This window comes from Erythrolamprus reginae, chromosome 2, assembly GCF_031021105.1.
Source record: "Erythrolamprus reginae isolate rEryReg1 chromosome 2, rEryReg1.hap1, whole genome shotgun sequence".
Classification (NCBI taxonomy): domain Eukaryota; kingdom Metazoa; phylum Chordata; class Lepidosauria; order Squamata; family Dipsadidae; genus Erythrolamprus; species Erythrolamprus reginae.
The window spans coordinates 85,922,703-85,943,247 of record NC_091951.1 but is presented as its reverse complement, the minus strand read 5'-3'; the positions used below and the strand labels follow the sequence as shown (position 1 = coordinate 85,943,247).

General features: G+C 41.1%; 1 protein-coding gene across 2 annotated transcripts; it reads left to right on the top strand.

Annotated features, from left to right (window-relative positions):
• The first annotated feature begins 259 nt into the window (after positions 1 to 259).
• LOC139160547 (haloacid dehalogenase-like hydrolase domain-containing 5) lies at positions 260 to 19,815 on the top strand. Of its 2 annotated transcripts, none has more exons than XM_070738563.1 (8): positions 260 to 547; positions 7,333 to 7,542; positions 8,088 to 8,200; positions 8,883 to 8,943; positions 13,580 to 13,613; positions 15,393 to 15,564; positions 16,940 to 17,128; positions 19,079 to 19,815. In XM_070738563.1, exons 1-8 carry the CDS (start codon positions 416 to 418, stop codon positions 19,470 to 19,472), a joined length of 1,305 nt encoding a protein of 434 aa, XP_070594664.1. In that variant the 5' UTR covers positions 260 to 415; the 3' UTR covers positions 19,473 to 19,815. The 2 variants fall into 2 exon arrangements, with proteins under 2 accessions (XP_070594664.1, XP_070594663.1); XM_070738562.1 differs by having other exon boundaries at positions 262 to 547; positions 8,850 to 8,943.
• Positions 19,816 to 20,545: the final 730 nt, after the last annotated feature.

Below are 20,545 nucleotides of genomic sequence, written 5' to 3'. Positions count from 1 at the left end.
AGTTGTGCAAATGAAATATTCAATGAGAATATTTCATTCATTCAGATCGAGGATGTGTTATTTGAGTGTTCCTTTTATTTTTTTGAGCAGTATATATTTATATGCCGCCCACTCCAGCAGGACTCAGTTGCGTCAGGGCAGCTCGAAAGCCACCTCGGCCATTTCTCTCTTTAGGGTCCCCGTAGAAACAACGGAGGCTATAACAACCTACCCGAAAACAGCATGTCGGTGCCTGGCAAGGCTCCACCCCTTGGGTGACGTAGAGGCAAAAAGGGACGGGCCCATAGAAAAGCATTAAGGAGAAGCCGGCGTCGGCTTTCCGGCCGCGGCCGCGATGGCGTTGCTCTTCTGAGAGCCCTCGGGCCGGAGGGCTGCTCTGGGTCTTCTCAAGCGAGCCCGCGCGAGGGACGGCGCTATGCGGGGCCTGCTGCCTCTCCTCTGCCGGCGTCTTCGAAGAGCTCCGGCTGCGGGAGCTCCGGGGAGGGTCAGGCTTTGCCACGAGGCTCCGGCGCTCGCAGCTTCCGGAGGGAGCCAAGGCAGAGCCCAGGTGAGAGGGGATTGCCCGCCTTCCCCCCCCCCCCCATCCCGGTAGCCGCTCCCTTGAGCCCCGCACGTCGCCGACACAAGCAAGCCCCGAGAGCGTGAGGTGTAAAAAGCGGGAGGTTTTTCCCTTTCGATGTTTCTTTCAAACGGGAGCAGAAGGCGGGAGAGGAAGAAAAGCCGGGCGCCATCTGCTTTCGGAAGACCCCTGCCGTAGGCGGGGAAGCTGTGCTTTGATGGGCGGGTGCGGGGACTTCCCGCTGTCTTGGGTCTGAATGCCGGGATTGAGGAGGAATGGGGAGACAACACTAAAGGTCTTCCCCGTGAGGAGCGCTTTTCTCGTTTTCAATTTCACGCTTTTGCTGCCGCCTTCTCCACTTTGGAGGAAAACGGGTGAGCGAGGGAAGGCAGAATTTGTTATTTTTTTCCAGCTCTGGCTTTCTCAGAAAAGGTATTTATTTAATTAATTTAACTTGTATGGCGCCCGACTCCTGAGACACTCTGGGCTGTTAAGAAACATAGAAACATAGAAGACTGATGGCATAGTCCATCTAGTCTGCCCTTATACTATTTCCTGTATTTTATCTTACAATGGATATATGTTTATCCCATGCATGTTTAAATTCAGTTCCTGTGGATTTACCAACCACGTCTGCTGGAAGTTTGTTCCAAGCATCTACTACTCTTCCAGGAAAATAATATTTTTTCACGTTGCTTCTGATCTTTCCCCCCAACTAACCTCAGATTGTGCCCTCTTGTTCTTGTGTTCATTTTCCTATTAAAAATACTTCCCTCCTGAACCTTATTTAACATATTTAAATGTTTCTATCATGTCCCCCTCTCCCTTCTGTCCTCCAGGGTCCAGACTATACAGATTGAGTTCATGAAGTCTTTCCTCCTTTCCTTAAAATGGCATAGCTATTTTAAGTTTAAGTTCCTATGCCAGGGCTTCATCCCTTTTTCAAGGAGCCAGCGATGGGTTTTTGGAGACCCGGTTGTTTTATGTTGTTATTGGTTTACTTTTATACTCCTCTTGCTCTGGAGCAGCCATTCGATCCCTGTCAAATGGGTTAAGGGATGGCGATTGCTTCTGCTGCTGTCAGTTTTTCTTAAAAACTTTTGTCCTTTCAGCATCTGCTGGGTTTTGAATCAGGAAAAGTCTGAATTCCTGACCCGATGCGCTCCTGGGTAGTATGAAACTTATATTTAATGAGTTCTTGAGAAGTTACACCGAACTGTTAACGTGTGTTAATGTGTGTGCTCGGATTTGAATGATCAAGAATTTGCATTCCAAAATATTTGCTGTACATTCTAAATTCATTTTAAGATGGGTTGTTGTTTGAAGCAATTCCTACAGAGAAGAGTTTGCCATAAATGATAAAGATTGCTAAGGTTTTCTTTCTTAATCACCCTGGTTATCAAGCATGTGCTTTTTTTTTTTTTTTTAGTAATCCCTGAGTTAACCAAACATAGAAAATGTGTGTGGTTTGCTGACTGGAAAAAGTCTTTTAGGCTAGAAGTTGTATACAGTGGTCCTTCGATTTTCGCGGGTTCGAACTTCGCGAAACGACTATACCATGGTTTTTAAAAAATATTAATTAAAAAATACTTCGTGGATTTTTTCCCTATACCACGGTTTTTCCCACCCGATGATGTCATATGTCATCGCCAAACTTTCGTCTGCCTTTAATAAATATTTTTTTAAATAAACTTTAATAAATAAACATGGTGAGTAATAAACTGAATGGTTGCTAAGGGAATGGAATTTGCAATTTAGGGGTTTAAAGTGTTAAGGGAAGGCTTGTGATACTGTCCATAGCCAAAAATAGTGTATTTACTTCCGCATCTCTACTTCGCGGAAATTCAACTTTCGCGGGCGGTCTCGGAACGCATCCCCTGCAAAAATCGAGGGAACACTGTATAAAGCTTCTTAACATTTCAAGTTTAAGCAGTTATTTGGGCTCAAGTAACCTGTCTGAACTAGTAGTGCTCTCTTTGTAATCATCATCACTACAGCTGTGGTACTTTAAGGGAGGAACTGTGTACTGGGTGCCACATTTGGGGGGGAGAGAATTCATAAATTAGTATTAGTTTAGAGAAGGATCAGATTCAGAACTAACAATGTGCTACATATTAAGATTCACAAACCTGCATTAATATTTGCATTCATTATCAATAGCCATATATGAGAAGAGTTTAGATGGAAACAACCAGTTGATAAATATTTGCTGTAGAAACTAGGATAAAAACAAAGACAGAAGAACATGCAGAATGTGAAAATCATTTAAACCCTTTTAGAGGCAGTGGCCATTGGAAACCTCTGTTTTAACCTCCAGGAGACCAAAATAACATGCTGCACCTCTGTTTCTGCTCTCCATGTATAGGAACAATGCAGGCTGCAAGTGCTGCTTCTTTGAATGACATGATTGTGGGGATTAGAATGAGGCAACATTAGAAGTTGCAACCCTACTGCTTCTCCTGTAGGGAAACACTATTTTTCCCCTGCGGTCCTGATCCTCCCCATTTTTAATTTAATTTTTGTTTTGCCAACTTCACTATCACACCACATTTGCTATCATTCTGTCTTTATGGAGTTATCCTGCTGATGATCAGAGAGGATCTTGGTCCCTTTATATATCTGTTCCTAGATTATTTTGATCCCAGGGATGTTTAGGTTTCTTTAGAGAAAGTGTACATGAAAAATACAGTAATGTTTGAAATGAGTAAGTACCGTAACTAGTCTCCTGTTGAAAGGCAGGGACAAATAAGATCAAATCAACTTGGGCTGCAACTTTGATATTAATGATGATGGGTTGCAATATTGTAAAAGGCATGAACTTTTCAAGAGTTTTTCCCCAGAAACATTTCATTGTTTGAATTATAAGTCATAATAAGGTATATGAGGTGGCTATATGGTTTGCTTTTGCAATGGGTTTATTTTGCAATAGTCATTTGTTCATTCAGTTTGTTTTCACGTACAAAGAGTAATTCCAAAGATAAAATGGGTGTGTTTTGTGTGATTTGTGTTTATACTTGCCATGTGTAAATCTGAGCCATCATTGCTAGCACATTCAATTCTACCTTTCAAACTGCTGTTTATTTTTTTTTCCATCAGTGCTGAAGCAAATGGAATGCAGACATTATGCCAACAGTTTTTTCTGGTTCCTGGGCAAAGCCAAACTAAAATGATTAATAATATGTTATTACAATCTCCATATACCTTGTGGGCAACTCTGTAATGAAATTATGCAGTAATTGGGCATATAAGTGCCAGTATCTAACTTGGCATAAAATCTCTAAACTAACTACTTAAACATCTAATCATGTAAAATATGATTGTGAATACAGTGGGAAAACTCAGTCTTTATGTGTAAATACAAATATTGTACATATTGTACAAATTATGATTTTAATGATTCTCTTGTGCATGTATTCATGCAGAGGTTTGCCCAGTAGAAGTTTCTAATTGTTTACACTTGATCAATTTTGGTAATTGTACAAGTATATTATAAAACAATTGCAGTAACATTATCTAGTGAAAGTAGCAAAATAAACAAATGCTGTCTTTTCTACATGTCAAATGGCACTTGTAATAAGGAAACTACATTCCTTTGAATTGATTCATGATATATTTCATACCAGTGCATATTATTGACTTAATTCTCACTTATACTTTCCTAGCATCTAGTATTTAGAATAGAATAGAATTCTTTGTTGGCCAAGTGTGGTTGGACACACAAGGAATTTGTCTTGGTGCATATGGTGTACATCGGTGTTTTTCAACCAGTGTGCCGTGGCACACTAGTGTGCCGCGAGACATGGTCAGGTGTGCCGCGAAGCTCAGAGAGAGAAAGAAAACAAGAGAGAGAGAAAGAGAGAGAGAGAAAGAGAGAGAAAGAGCAAGAGAGAGAGAAAGCAAGCAAGAGAGAGAGAGAGAAAGAAAACAAGAGAGAGAGAAAGAAAACAAGAGAGAAAGAAAGCCAGAGAGAGAAAGAAAGCCAGAGAGAGAAAGAAAGCAAGCAAGAGAGAGAGAGAAAGAGAGGACGGTAGGGAGGGAGAGAGAAAGAGAGGAAAGAAGAGGAAAGAAGGAAGAGCGAAAGAAAGAGGGATCGAGAGAGAGAGAAAAAGAGGGAGAGAAAGAGGGAGGGAGAGAGAAATAGAGTGAAAGGGAGGAAGAGAGAATTTTTTTGGCCAAACTTTTTTAGCCGCCCCCCACCCCACTCAATGTGCCCCATGGTTTTGTAAATGTAAAAAATGTGCCGCGGCTCAAAAAAGGTTGAAAATCACTGGTGTACATAAACGAAAAAGATACATTGTCAAGAGTCATGTGGTGCAACACTTAATGATTGTCATAGGGGTCAAATAAGCAATGAAGAAACAATCAATATTAATAAAAATCTTAGAATACAAGCAACAAGTTACAGTCATACAGTCCTAAGTGGGAGGAAAAGGGTGATAGGAATGATAAGAAAAAACTATTAGAAATAGAAGTGCAGACTTAGTAAAAAGTTTGACAGTGTTGAGGGAATTATTTGCTTAGTAGAGTGATGGCACTCGGAAAAAAACTGTTCTTGTGTCTAGTTGTGGAGATAGCTAAAACCTAAACAAATTAAAAAACAATACAGTGGTACCTCAAGATACGAACCCCTCGTCTTACGAACAACTCGTGATACGAACCCGGGGTTCAGAAAAATTTTGCCTCTTCTTACGAACTTTTTTCGAGTTACGAACCGGCGTTCGGAGACTGCTGGGAAGCCGCGCGGCTGTTTTAAAAGGTGACAGCCGGGCGGCGGGGCTTCCCAGAAGCCTCCCGAACGCCGGTTCGTAACTCGAACAAAGTTCGTAAGAAGAGGCAAAATTTTGCTGAACCCCGGGTTCGGTTCGGGAGGTTGCTGGGAAGCCCCCCAGGCCGGCTGCGACCTTTTAAAACACCCGCGCCGCTTCGCAGCTGTCTCCCGAAGCCGAACGCGGAAGTTCGGCTTTAGCGTTCGGCTTCAGGAGACAGCTGCGAAGCGGCGCGGGTGTTTTAAAAGGTCGCAGCCGGCCTGGGGGCTTCCCAGCACCCCCCCGAACCCCAAACTTTTGCCGAACTTCCGGGTTCGGGGTTCGGGGGGGTGCTGGGAAGCCTCCCAGGCCGGCTGCGACCTTTTAAAACACCCGCGCCGCTTCGCAGCTGTCTCCCGAAGCCGAACGCGGAAGTTCGGCTTTAGCGTTCGGCTTCAGGAGACAGCCGCGAAGCGGCGCAGGTGTTTTAAAAGGTCGCAGCCGGCCTGGGGGGCTTGCCAGCACCCCCCCGAACCCCGAACGTTTGCCGAACTTCGAGGTTCTGGGGGTTGCTGGGAAGCCCCCCAGGCCGGCTGCGACCTTTTAAAACACCCGCGCCGCTTCGCAGCTGTCTCCCGAAGCCGAACGCGGAAGTTCAGCTTTAGCGTTCGGCTTCAGGAGACAGCTGCGAAGCGGCGCGGGTGTTTTAAAAGGTCGCAGCTGGCCTGGGGGGGCTTGCCAGCACCCCCCCGAACCCCGAACTTTTGCCGAACCTCCGGGTTCGGGGGGGTGCTGGGAAGCCCCCCAGGCCGGCTGTCACCTTTTAAAACAGCCGCGCGGCTTCCCAGCAGTCGCCGAAAGCCGGTTTTTTGCGGGGGGGGGGGGGGTTTGGTTGCACGGATTAATTGACTTTACATTGTTTCCTATGGGAAACAATGTTTCGTCTTACGAACCTTTCGTCTTACGAACCTCCTCCTTGCACCAATTAAGTTTGTATCATGAGGTATTACTGTATAAGAAAGGCTGCTAATAGAATTCTTAATAAAAATGTGAAATATGTGCATTGTTGGCTCTAGTTTTTGAACCAGAAAATAAGTAAAGTAAAATATCAATTTTGTAAGTTAAAACAAGCCAAAATATTAATATAATACAATCCCTAATAAGACTTGCTGTATAGAAGTAACGGTTTAACAAATATATCTGAATCAAAAACGTAAGCGAGTTTGGTTTTTCCCAGTAGCTAAAATTCCTCTCTACATGATCCCTTTTTCTAAACTAGTTATTTAGTCAATATCTTATGTCTCATGATGGACAAATAATCTTGGATAGATAGTTGGAAATAACATTATCTTTCTCAATATAAAAATATATATTTGCTTTTCTTGCCAAGTTATATTAAATAGATTAATTGTGCTTTCCAAATCTGATGTGCCTGTGCCCTATTGCTTATACAAGTCTGCTGTCTGAAGCTCGCAACAACTTAAGGATCTTGGCACTTTACATTTTACAGCCTAGAATTCATTGACACTGTATTATTACTAGATCCTACTGTATCCCAACAAAGGAATATGGGAATTACAGCATAATATTCTTATGAAAATTTTCTCAAATATCCATCATGACATGCTGCTCATGAGCCAAGTTTTATTTTTTAAATTTTAGTGCCTCATTTTATTTTTCATATGGCAGTGTTGATGATCTTGGTGTGAATATAGAATGTACAAGTGCCAAAATGAGTTTCTTGGAATAGTAAAACTAAAATCCCATTCTATTATAAAACTCACTATGTAACATTGAGCTGAGCATATTCCTTTGCATATTAAGATAATACTAGCCACTTCTAGCAATTTCACATGACTGTGAATATAAATCTGTAAATATACAGAGAAAGGGAGGAGGAACCATGTATTTATATGGTGTTTCTTGAAGCAAAGAAGAGTAACACTCTGTACAAGCATTTTATGAATTTAAGCTACTGATATATGGTTGATAACAAAGATTTCCCCCCTCTTGTTTCTTCCATTTCAGCTAGCTGTCCAACCTACCTTTGGCATTCTGTTTGATATTGATGGAGTATTGGTACGAGGAAGGACCCCAATTCCTGCTGCCCGAAAAGCCTTTCAAAAACTAGTTAATTCTCAGGGACAACTTTTGGTGCCTGTAGTATTTGTTACTAATGCAGGAAATTGTCTATGTCAGAAGAAAGCAGACCAGCTGTCCCATGTTCTTGAAGTTCCAGTAAGTAATTTTATTCCATATATTGGAATGCTTGTAATTTTTTTTTATTCCCTTCACCTCACCTTCTTCCTTCAGCAATGACTCTCCTCCTCCTCCCACCCAAATTCCAAGCTTTTATTTCTTTCCTAATGGATTTGCACGCATTATTTGCTTTTACATTGATTCCTATGGGAAAATTGCTTCTACTTAAGAACTTTTCTACTAAAGAACCTGGTCATGGAACGAATTAAGTTCTTAAGTAGAGGTACCACTGTATTTATCTGTGGCTTAGAATTTTGCCTTCAGCCGATGAAAGTAGCTTCTTAAGCATCATTACAAATCTTGCCAGTTTTTAAATTAAAATTGTACTATATTTTCCACTTCTTTTGGAAGCAATTTGGGGAAGGAGGCTTCCAAAGCACCAGTAGAGTGGCCTCTATTCTCTCAAACCTTCAGAAGCCTTATTTCCCAAATCATTGTAATTTTATTCACTGAACAAATTGTCATAATTCAAGTGCTATCTGTACAAGAATGAAAACAGATTATCCACTTTTCCTCTCTCCTAGATTTCCAAAGAGCAAGTTATGATGTCCCACAGTCCTTTGCGAATGTTCAGGCGTTACCATGATCAATGTGTTCTTGTATCAGGACAAGGCCCGCTCCTTGACATCGCTAAGCAGTATCCTTGGAAATACTGGGTTTATTCTGCATTGAGCCGAAGATGCATGATAGGGGGATGTGCTAGAGTTAAGCATTTGGTGTGTATTGTTTTTTCCTCAAGATTCAAAGATACATTTTGTAGAGCAAGCGAAAAATATTTCCTATCATGAATTTAGGAAATCTCAAATGGGATGATACAGAATGTAAAAAGATAAGACAAACTAAGAAGAGGGAGTAGATCTCCTTTGCCTCCTGTCTCCTTGAATCAGTTCCACTAATTCAAAATTCCTCTTTCTTTAAACAGAGTTAAATATTTTCAAAACAAAGTTCCTAGAAATCAGTTTCAAGCCATTTGTTAGGAACTCTCATAAATGTTTCAGATTGGAATGTTGCGTAAATTATAATGAGTTAATAAGAAACTTATTCTTGGACATTGTTGTATTTCTGAATAAAATTTTGTTTTCGTAGGAATCCTAAATGTAGAGTTCTGAGTCAACCAATAAACAAAGATTGTGTTTATCTATACTCCCAGAGGATATGGAAACAGTTCCTCTACTTAGAATATGTCTGTCACTGCCATTTCAAATGTATTATTTGGGGAATGCAAAACGAATATGCCTTTCATTAAAATATAGATGTATTGCTATCCATAACCAATATGTCATTAGTCTTGGATTTTGTCGGCCTATTACAATTGACAGGTTGCGAGAAACCTATCCCTTATTGGACATGGTGGATAATGACAGAAGACCTAAAGTTTTGGTAAGTGTACTGTGCTTTATTGCTTTTTATCTTTAATAATTCTTTTCATGTTTTTTACATTGTAATTACACTAGCCTTTTGGGCTGCTTTTCATGTAAATCGGGGTCCCCAACTGGACTGATCATGGACCAGTCACGGCTTGTTAGGAATTGGGCTTTACTGGCAGGCAAACAAGCTTTATCTGCATATATTCAAGATCTAGGATGTACATGAAACCATCCACACAGGTCTGTAAAAAAATTCCTTCCACAAAACCAGCCATGGTGCCAGAAAGGTTGGGGACTGCTGATACAGTGATCCCCTGAGTTTCGTGATCTTGATCATTGCTAATCGCTATATCGCGATTTTTCCACCCGATGACGTCACTCCCTTCCTTTCTCATCTTTCTTTCTCTCTCTCTTTCTCTATCTTGCTTCTTCCTCTCTCACACTCTCTTCCTCCCTCTCTCATCTCTTTCTTTCCTTCTCTCTCTTTCTCTATCTCTCCCCCTCTTGCTCTCGAGTGGCAAGCGAGCAGCCGGGCGGGCGGGCGAACGGGCAAGCGATCTTGGGGTTTCCCCTTTGCCTCGGCCGCCCAACAGCTGATCTGCTCCGCAGCGCGGCAGCAGCGAGGAGCCGAAGATGGGGTTTCCCCGTTGCCTGGGCAACGGGGAAACCCCATCTTCGGCTCCTCGCTGTTCCCGCGCTGCGGAGCAGATCAGCTGTTGGGCGGTCTTCCCCGACGCCCACACGCAAACTCCACCATCTGCGCATGTGCAGCCATGGAAAAAGGGGCGCGCATGCGCAGATGGTGTTTTTACTTCCGCACCACTACATCCCGAAATATCGATTATCGCGAGGGGTCTTGGAACGGAACCCTCGCGATAATCGGGGGATCACTGTATACCATATTTTTCAGAGTATAAGACACACCGGAGTATAAGACACACCTTAGTTTTTGGGGAGGAAAATAGGGAAAAGAATCTGCTTACCAGGTATTCATCTGGCTAGCATCCTTAGTCTGGTCAGCTTCAGCACATTATTTTATCCCCTGGTTAGGATTTTTAAAATAATCCTTAAAATGCTTGAAACTCTTAACCAGTTTTGAAGATGGGGCTTAAGTGTGATGGGAAAAAACTGGCCTTTCAAGTTCTAAATACCTTCCTCAACAGGTTTTAGAAAGTGGTAGTATCACTTACGTTTTCTTGACTCAGAAAGTAAATAGTATCCGTTTATATTGCTAATTGGGCAAGAAATGACAGGGGATTATCAGTAATGTAATCCAGACCAGGAAATTGAAAAACACCAGGGAGATTTACTGTAGTAACAATATCCTTTCTCCGTTGCTAAGAAAGCTTCACAGATACATCAATTGTCAATGGTCAAGCTTGACTAAAAAACATTTCACTCTACCTAGTCAGATGATCTTTCATACTTTTATTGTATGAAAGTACACAATGTACGGAGTGCAATGAAATAAGTTAATATAAATCCATATTCAATAAAAACAAAATATGCATTACAATGTGCTGGGGGATCTATTTCCAACATTCATACCAAGAACAGGTGGGTGTTGATGTTCTATGTTATAAATAAACTCTTTGACTTCTTGTTACCAATTCTCATTTGTGTCAGTAGCAACATTTGATAGTGAAGGTGGATTTTAGTTCACCTTATAGCATAGCGTGGATAAATATTTGCCCATATGCACAGTAATGTAGTAGTAAAACTTGGATTGTTCAAGTCTTATTGTTTCTTTGATACAACACGTACTGCTAATTTGATTGTCAAAAATTATGCAATGTGTACACAAAGGATGCATTTAAAATATCTTTCTTTTGCATCATTCATAGCATTTAAAAGATTGCACTCTTTGTTCTTAGAATTTCTCAATATTGACTGATCCTAGAACAGATTTGATAGCAGCCAAGAGAGCGACTGAGGAAATGCTACTGATGACTAATAACACAAAGGCTCAAGTATTGTAGTAGGGAAGATGGTAAAAGAGGGCAGTAGCATTGGACTGATCCAACTTTGTCCAGTTGTGTCTCTTCTGACATCTCCTGAGTTCAGTTCAATGTATAGTTAGCTCTCTAATTAGCTATACAGGCTTTGCTTGTTTTGCACAAAGGAGTGGTTATGATTTGTTATTTTGTGATGCTGTTGTTTTGTTTCTTGTCTCTGCTCTTTTCCCTTACTATATACTGGTAAGCACACTATGACACAGATGTTGCTGGTACACCATTTTACAACAAACACACAGCTAAAGAAAAGAGAAGTCAGAAAAAATAATTAAATTCAGTAGAGCATTGAAAGTAATTGATCTGGTCAGTCAATTTTAGGATATACCGTATTTTTCAGAGTATAAGACGCACGCACCCCCCAAAGAGGCTGAAAATTTGGGTGCAGCTTATATTCTGAATGTAGCTTTTACTAAGCTTTTTTTCAGCCCTAATGGGGTGCTTATGAGTGAAATGATCTGCTGTGCTTTGCTAGCAAAGCGATCTTCCCTTTGCCTATTTTTATCATTGTTTCTCTCTCTGAAGAGAGAGAGAGAAGTGAAGTGTTTTGGAAACTGTTTTTATCCTCACTCAGGAGATAAAAAGCAAGCACATGGGTTCAAAACCAGCAAACTAATGTGCTGAAGCTGACCAGACCAAGAACTAGCCAGATTAATGCTTGGTAGGCAGATTATTTTTCCCTATTTTCCTCCCCGAAAACTAAGGTGCGTCTTATACTCCAAAATATGGTAGTTTAGTTCAGGTGTATCTAGTCTTTCCCCATGATTATTTAAATCCAACTTGAAATAATTATCTTGAGGGAGGTTGGTTAACTTTGCTTACTAGGTAAAACAACTGAAGTTACCCATAGCCTTTCATGTGATGTTCCATAATTCCCAATCAGCCTGATTAATCTGTTAATGTTTATGTTTGTTTATGTTTATTTAGATTTGTATGCCGCCCCTCTCCGCAGACTCGGGGCGGCTCACAACAAAGTGCAAAAAATACAATTTATAACAAATCTAAATTTCTACTAAAAACATTTAAAAACCCCATTTCTAAACACACATACATACACACATACCATTCATAAATTGTATATGCCCGGGGGAGATGTCTCAGTTCCCCCATGCCTGGCGACACAGGTGGGTCTTAAGGAGCTTGCGAAAGGCAAGGAAAGTAGGGGCAGTTCTAATCTCCGGGGGGAGTTGGTTCCAGAGGGTCGGGGCCGCCACAGAGAAGGCTCTTCCCCTGGGGCCCGCCAACCGACATTGTTTAGTTGACGGGACCCGTAGAAGGCCCACTTTAAGATTGTAAATTTTAACTGTAAAGCTGAAATTCAGCTCACACAAGTCAGTGAATATGTATGTTATAAAAACATTAAAAATAGAATGCAGAATAATGCATGAATATGGTTTCATCTTCACATCTGTGACATTGTGCTGTTAAACAAAATACAACTTCTGCAAATCAAATGAGCTATAACTGAAATGTGTGGAAATGACATGAGGTTAATAGTAAGAACTTTCAGATGATCACATGTGTACAGTCAGAAAACTGGAGGAGGAAGGTGATCATCAGAAAGTTCAGCACAATGTTGAATTAGACCCAAGAAGATAAGTTATACAGTGGTACCTCTACTTAAGAACTTTTCTAGATAACAACAAGGTGTTCAAGATTTTTTTGCCTCTACTTAAGAACCATTTTCTACTTAAGAACCTGAGCCCGGAAAAATTTCCCAGGAAATTTGAAAGCAGCACTAAGGCCCAGACAGTTTCCTGCCATTCCCCTTTTAATCCCGGCCATCTCAGGCTTTTCTGGGCTGCCAGAGGAGCCTTTTGGTGGCGCTTAAGTGAACGAAGCATTTTCCTTTTTCTGGGCACTTGGAGAGGGAATAAACCTCTGCCAGCGCCCAGAGAAAAGAAATGCTTCCTTTGCTCTGCGCAGTTGAGAAGTCACCACAGCGAAGGAAAGGTGCCGGTTACAAAGCGACTGAGAAGAGGAGAGGGGAGCCCTTCAGCATGGGAAGGAAGAGGCAGTAGGTAGCAGCAGCAGCAGCCAGTGTATGGGAGGCAGCCTTGCACCAGGTGTTTTGGAGGTGCATGCTCCTCCTTGCCGCCTCAGAGTCCCTCTTTTATTTTTAACCCTTAAAGTTTTAGATTTTTTTTATTCCCCTCACCTTGCCTTCTTCCTTCGGCAGCGATTCTCCTTCTCTTCTTCCTCCTCTTCCTCCCACCAAAATTCCGAGCTTTTATTTCTTTCCTAATGGGTTTGCACGCATTATTTGCTTTTATATTGATTCCTATGGGAAAAATTGCTTCTACTTAAGAAGCTGGTCACGGAACTAATTAAGTTCTTAAGTAGAGGTACCACTGTTTATGTTATAAACACCAGAATCATTGGCAATTTAATGGACTTAATTTACAGCAAGATTATGGAATAAAACATTCAAGATCTAAGATGCAAGTGTGCAAATTATATAAATATATCTCATCTTATTTTAGTGATGAGAAATTTTAATTATTTTTAGAGATACTGGAAATTTAATCAGAACAGGAGTCGTGTCCATAATGTTCAGAGGTTTGTTTTCTTTGTTTCATCTTTGTGCTAATAAAGGATACTTTTCCTAGTAACAAGTAACTTGTTTTTAATTTGTAGCACTTACCCACAATGGAATTCCCCAAGATTGAAGGTCAGTATGTCTAGAAGTTTATGTTTAATTATGAAATTTATTCCAAGTAAAATGGACTGCTTTGGGATAACTCTGAAAGCATTTTGCTAATTTTTGCTAGCTGCTGTGGTGTATCTAAATAAGAATGTGACAAGTCACAATATACAATATATAATGTAATTTTACAATGATACTGACAGGTTGTTCATTTTTATTTGTTTATTTGTACTATCTACATTATAAATCTACCATTAATGTTAAGCTGTGAAGTTTCTAGTTCTTGACTAAAAATCATTCTTACAGTTTCAATTTTATATGAGGTGTAAAAACCAATTAAAAAAACTAGTAACATGAATTTTAAAGTAGTACTGTACCCCCATTCAACCCGGATAAGACGGAGTGGCTGTGGGTTTTGCCTCCCAAGGACAATCCCATCTGTCCGTCCATTACCCTGGGGGGGAATTATTGACCCCCTCAGAGAGGGTCCGCAACTTGGGCGTCCTCCTCGATCCACAGCTCACATTAGAGAACCACCTTTCAGCTGTGGCGAGGGGGGCGTTTGCCCAGGTTCGCCTGGTGCACCAGTTGCGGCCCTATCTGGACCGGGACTCATTGCTCACAGTCACTCATGCCCTCATCACCTCGAGGTTCGACTACTGTAATGCTCTCTACATGGGGCTACCTTTGAAAAGTGTTCGGAAACTTCAGATCGTGCAGAATGCAGCTGCGAGAGCAGTCATGGGCTTACCTAGGTATGCCCATGTTTCACCATCACTCCGCAGTCTGCATTGGCTGCCGATCAATTTCCGGTCACAATTCAAAGTGTTGGTTATGACCTTTAAAGCCCTTCATGGCATCGGACCAGAATATCTCCGAGACCGCCTTCTGCCGCACGAATCCCAGCGACCGATTAGGTCCCACAGAGTGGGCCTCCTCCGGGTCCCGTCAACTAAACAATGTAGGTTGGCAGGCCCCAGGGGGAGAGCCTTCTCTGTGGCGGCACCGACTCTCTGGAACCAACTCCCCCCGGAGATCAGAACCGCCCCTACTCTTCCTGCCTTCCGCAAACTCCTCAAAACCTACCTTTGCCGTCAGGCATGGGGAAACTAAACATCTCCCCCTGGGCACGTTGAATTTATACATGGTATGCTTGTGTGTATGTATCTTAGTATATGAGGGTTTTTAAATTTTTCAATATTTTAATTAATTGGATTATGTATTGGATTGCTTTTCACTTGTTGTGAGCCGCCCCGAGTCTTCGGAGAGGGGCGGCATACAAATCCAAATAATAAATTAATAAATAATAAATAATAAATTATTATTCTATACTAATTCATGTTACAGAAGTTGTATTAAGGTTTGTAATTATATTCCACTGGCAGTTTACATTAAAAAATTGTTTTTTATACAATTTGATTTTTTGTCTTGTATTTTTTTTCTTTATTTCTAAAGAAATGTACTTTAAATGTACATTAATGGTGTATTTTAAATACAGAGTATATTTTCTTTTAAATATCAGTGGACACACCAATGTAATGTTACCCCAATTAGTTTTTGAAATGTTTTTTAAAAAGATTTCTGAATTTTAAGATGTGCCTTTTTTGCTGCTAAATTTTGATGGCATGATTACAGCAGCCTTTATGGGCTGATTAAAAACAGATTCAATAATTAAATGCAGCCTGGGGCTATACTTGTTCTAGTGTGCATGAAAGACAGATGTTGGTGTGTTTGTTATTTTGCATTAAGAAATAGTTTACAATCACACACATACAACACATTGATATTGTGCTTGTCTTACAGCAGTCATTTTGTTTGGTGAGCCAGTGAGGTGGGAAACCAACTTACAATTGATAATAGATGTTCTTTTGACAAATGGCTATCCTGGAAATCCTTATCAACGAACATATCCACATATTCCTGTATTGGCTTGTAATATGGACTTGATGTGGGCAGCTGAAGCTCAATCTCCCAGGTAAGACAAAGATGCTAGTTGTTCTGGAGGTGTTTTTCTTTAGGTTCTAACATAGATTCTGAGCTACCACCATAATCTAAGATGTGTAGTATCGTAATTGTTTGATTTGAGACAGAATTGGTGATTGTTCAATGAATATATTCAAAGGTTGAATTAATATTTGGGTAGCAATAACATCTTCCCTCCCTAAAATGCACATATTGCTTTGTCAATTCACTTGGAAGAATGGAAAAATCCATTTTATGTATATAAATGCCATTTTGGCATTTTCAATGATAACTCATGTTTGGGATACTATCCTGGTAAATCCTGAAAGAAGAGGCAAAAGGGAGGCCTTTGATAAGAACACCAATTCTATGGGAAGGGGCTTAGTTGGAAATACTACTTCCAGATGCATTAGAACAGGGGTGTCAATCTCAAGGCCCAGTGGCTGGATCCAGCCCACAGAGTGCTTAGATCCTACCTACTGAGCTGCCCTAGAAACAGCGAAGGACTGGCCCGCAATGCCTCTGCCAGCAAAAATAGAGCTCAGGAGGGCTGCAGGTGGCCCTTATGAGCTCTGTTTTCACTGGCAGAGGTTGCAGGAGGCCATTGCAGGCGGAAACGGAGCTCTGGAGCCCATTTTCACTGGCAGAGTACTCAGGCTATCACAGGCACCCCGACAGCGATGTTGAGCTGGCCACTCCCACCATGGCCACACACACACACCATCCCCCAAGGTCAATCACAACCCTGATATGGCCCTTAATTAAATCGAATTTGACACCCTGCATTAGAAATATCATTGGAAACACATGAATTCTAGTTTTTGTATGTAAGTATACATAGAATAAATTGTTTTATTTACAGTAAATGAATAGTTCAGTTTGTCAAACCAAATTGAATTGCCAATTAGACTACTGTTGTCGTAGTAGACTGCTACTACATATAGTATATGTAACTTCCTCTTCTGAGTTCATGTCTTTCTCTCTTGAAATTATATTTGTTATTTTTGTCTAACCATAGCATTGGTGTATAGGAGGGGGGGTTCTTTTGTGATCCTGCCAAAAGAATCAAGATAATAATGTCACAGTAACTTAATTCAGCCTTATAAACATTTTGTGAATGCTCTCTTGCCCAGATGTTTTTTTTCCCCCTACACCATTAAAATGTTTTGGCATGTTCTTCAACTTTTAAGTAACTGCCAAGAATTACAGTATATAGACAGAAGAAAAAGTGAGTCAAAGCAATCTTGTCTTATAATTCACAGAGCAGAAGCTAAGGATTTGGATAAATAGTACAGTATATATAAAATTCTTCCTTTTAATCTGATACATTGTTTTTATCGTAGCCAGCAATATAACTCTATTGACCAAATTTTATTTCTGTTTTTCAGATTTGGGCATGGAACGTTTATGGTTTGTTTGGAAAATATTTATAAGAAGATCACTGGCAAAGAATTGAAATATGAAGCATTGATGGGAAAGCCTAGTGAAGTGACTTATCATTATGCAGAGTACCTCATTAGGTCTCAAGCTTCTGCAAAACAGTGGAAGAGCCCTGTTCAAACATTGTATGCCATTGGGTAGGAGATTTCTTTTCTTCCCTCTCATTTGCTATCCCCTCCTGCCCAAAAAGTTTCAGACATGCTATACAGTAGTCCCTCGCTATATCGCGCTTCACCCACCACGGCTTCACTTCATCGCGGGTTTTGAAGTCAGCGTTGGCACAGATACGGCGCTTAGAAGTTTGGAAGGGCAGGACAAGCCAACCAGCCCGCGGCTGGGCAAATGATGAGCGGGGCAGGGACTGAGCTCCGGCGGAGGCCCATCCCCTCGTTCAACCCGCCTCGCCAGTGCCGAGAAGGCAGTCTTTGGAGGCGTGCTTAGTGGTTGGCGGCGGCGGCGGTGTGCAAAAAAGAGGCAAAAAAGACAACGTTTGGCCGAACTGCTGCAAAGAATAGCAGTGGGTCAGGAATGCTCGGGGGCGGCGATTCTTTTGCCCCCCTCCCCTTCTTTTCCTCAGGCACAGAGTAAGTAGTAGTGGGGGGGGGAAAGGTTAGCCGGCCGTTGCTCGCCTCCAGGCATCCGGAGCTGGTGGGAAGGAGGAGAAATTCCCCATCGCGGATTTCACCTATCGCGGACGGGTCTGGAACGTAACACCAGCGATAGGTGAGGGACTACTGTAGTTCCAAGTTAAATGGAGGTAGGTAATTTAGAGGAGTATTTAGATAGCCCTCTGAAAATATGTTGATCTTTAAAGTAATTGTTTTGCAGGGTGCCAGTTCACTCTTGCTCTTTCTGTCCCGTACTTCTACACATCACTACCCAATCTGCCAATTAATTTGAAACCCTCATTTTAAGATCTCGCTGCCTCTAGCAAAGATATGACTTGCTGGTGTGTGCTTAAGTGTTACAGTCATGTTTTCTTAATGGAATTGATGGGTCTCCAGCACCAGCTAAGGTGGTCCTGTAGTTCATGGATTTCATGCTTAAGATTCCAGTTCAAACACTACAGATTTTCACTTTAGAAGAGCTGTATGAGAGAACTGTCGAATAATTGGTTACTTGTGTAATTGTACAGTTACAGCTAAGCTTCAAATTGATTTTGAAAGTAATTCCATTGCAATTGTAAAATGAGACTATTTGGCATGAAATGCCATTGCATGGCTGCCAATAAAAAGGCAGCCTACGAGTGCTTCCTTTATCTTCTATTTCTGTATCTCAGTTTACTGGGAATTCAGAACTGTAGTAATCCCAGCATGATAAATTAAAGAAGCTTGCTCTGTGCCTTATCCTGCTTGTGCATTTCAGATTGTATTCATGCTTGTGGGAAACAAGCATGAAGTTTCAATTGAATTTTCAATTGAAAATTAAAATTCTGAATTGTCACATTTTTAAAAATTAGTTGTCATCTGTAAGTTTTGGCAGTCTTTTTTTTATTTATTATTTTTATTGATTTTTTAAAAGATATAAACACACACATAACATAAAACATGATTAGTGCCCACCACTAGACAAGCATTCACACCCCAACCCACTTTTGGCAGTCTTGAGTGTATCAATTTGACATTGGGATATGCATGAAATGGTTGGTTGCCCTGTGAGAAAATTTGTGAGGCTATAACATGCTCATTTTCAAAATAATGTTTTTTTGCTTGCATTGAACTATAGATTCGGTCATCCCCCATTGAGGAAATTGGAAGGTCTATATGCTTTAAATATTCCATTAAACTTTATTTGTCCAAAAAAAATAAGAAGCCCAGTGCAGCTGGATGAGGAGTAAAATTCTGGTAAAGGGAGCTTTGACACATAATTTTCCCTGAAGAGGAGATGGCACATTATTCAAAGAGTAGTCTATGTCTCATTTCAAGCACCACTTCAAATTCTAACCGTGTGTGTGTGTGTGTGTGTGTGTGTACTAGATAAATGACTAAAGTTGAAAATTTTTGATAAACTGAACTCTGCTTCCCTAATAATTATACATAATATACCTTCTATATTTTGGTTCTGATGGAATTTTCCTGGGTTTCTAGGGACAACCTCATGACAGATATTTACGGTGCTAATCTTTACAACCGCTACCTTGAAGAGAGGATCTCAAGAAGTTCTAAGGCTCATGTCCAGGCCAAAGCACTAGGGGGCACAAGATCTGCCGCCATTTCTCAGGAGGAGGAACTTGAGAATTCTTGGGAAAATGAACTTGCATCAGCTACTGCCACAAGATGTACGTCTGTTCTTGTTTGCACCGGAGTTTATAACCCTCACACAGAGGTGCCTTCTGATACAAGGGAGAACATCACTGAGACTGTCTTTCATGGACACAGAGATTTCAGATTTGATCCTGCTCTAGTAGAACCAAACCATGTAGTGTCAGATGTTGAAGCTGCTGTTGATCTCATCTTCCAACTAGAAAACTTTGTGCCATGAAAACTGCAGGACCTCCTAATGACTTGATGCTGTTACATTTCCTTTTCCTTCTGAAAAACTCAGAGGGGTACTTACTATCAAATAGTCTCTAACATATTAATGTTTTTATAAGTAACATTTCTACTACATTTCTTAAAAAAAACAAAAACAGAACGGTACACCCCAAATATTACTTTTCTGCGCCAATTTATTTTAATGACCCAAACTCTTACTTTTTTATGAATTTTCTTCTAAATATTAACTCCTGGTTCAGAGACCTGTTTCCAGATTTGATTATTAATGTCAAACAGGTGTGTTTGGCAGTCAAAATTGTACGTTATTAAACTCTCTATATTGCACTTATTATTATTATTATTATTATTATTATTATTATTATTATTATTATTATTATTATGTCCCCCCCAATTTTCCCAAGGAATTTGGGCGGCTCACAACAAAGAGAACAACATCTAAAAAGAACAATTTAAAAAACAATTTAAAAATTCATAATAGAAACTGCATATCTTTTGTGGCCAGATCTAGATGATATATCATTTGATCAACGGCCCCAGGCCTACCGGCAAAGCCAGGTCTTTATGGCTTTCTGGAAGGCCAGTAGGATGGGGGCAGTACAGATCTCAGGAGGTAGCTAATTCCAGAGTGCTGGAGCCACCACAGAGACGGCTCTCCCCTGCGGCCCCACCAACCGATACTATTTAGTTGATGGGACCTAGAGAAGGCCATCCCTGTGGTCCCTTTTCGGTCGCTGGGAGCTGTGCGGTAGAAGGCAGTCTCGAAGATAGTCTGGCCCTAAACCATGTAGGGCTTTATAGGTGATTGCGTCCAGAGACCAATTGGGAGCCAGTGTAGCTCACGGAGTGTGATGTGGGTGTACTTAGGTGCACCCACAATAGCTCACGCGGCTGCATTCTGGACCAGTTGTAGTCTCTGAACACTTTTCAGAGGTAGCCCCATGTAGAGCATGTTGCAATAGTCTGTGAGCTGTTAAGGGCATGAGTGACCATGAGTAGTCGCAATTGGTGCAACACGCAAACCTGTGCAAAGGTCCCCCTAGCTACAGCTGAAAGATGTTG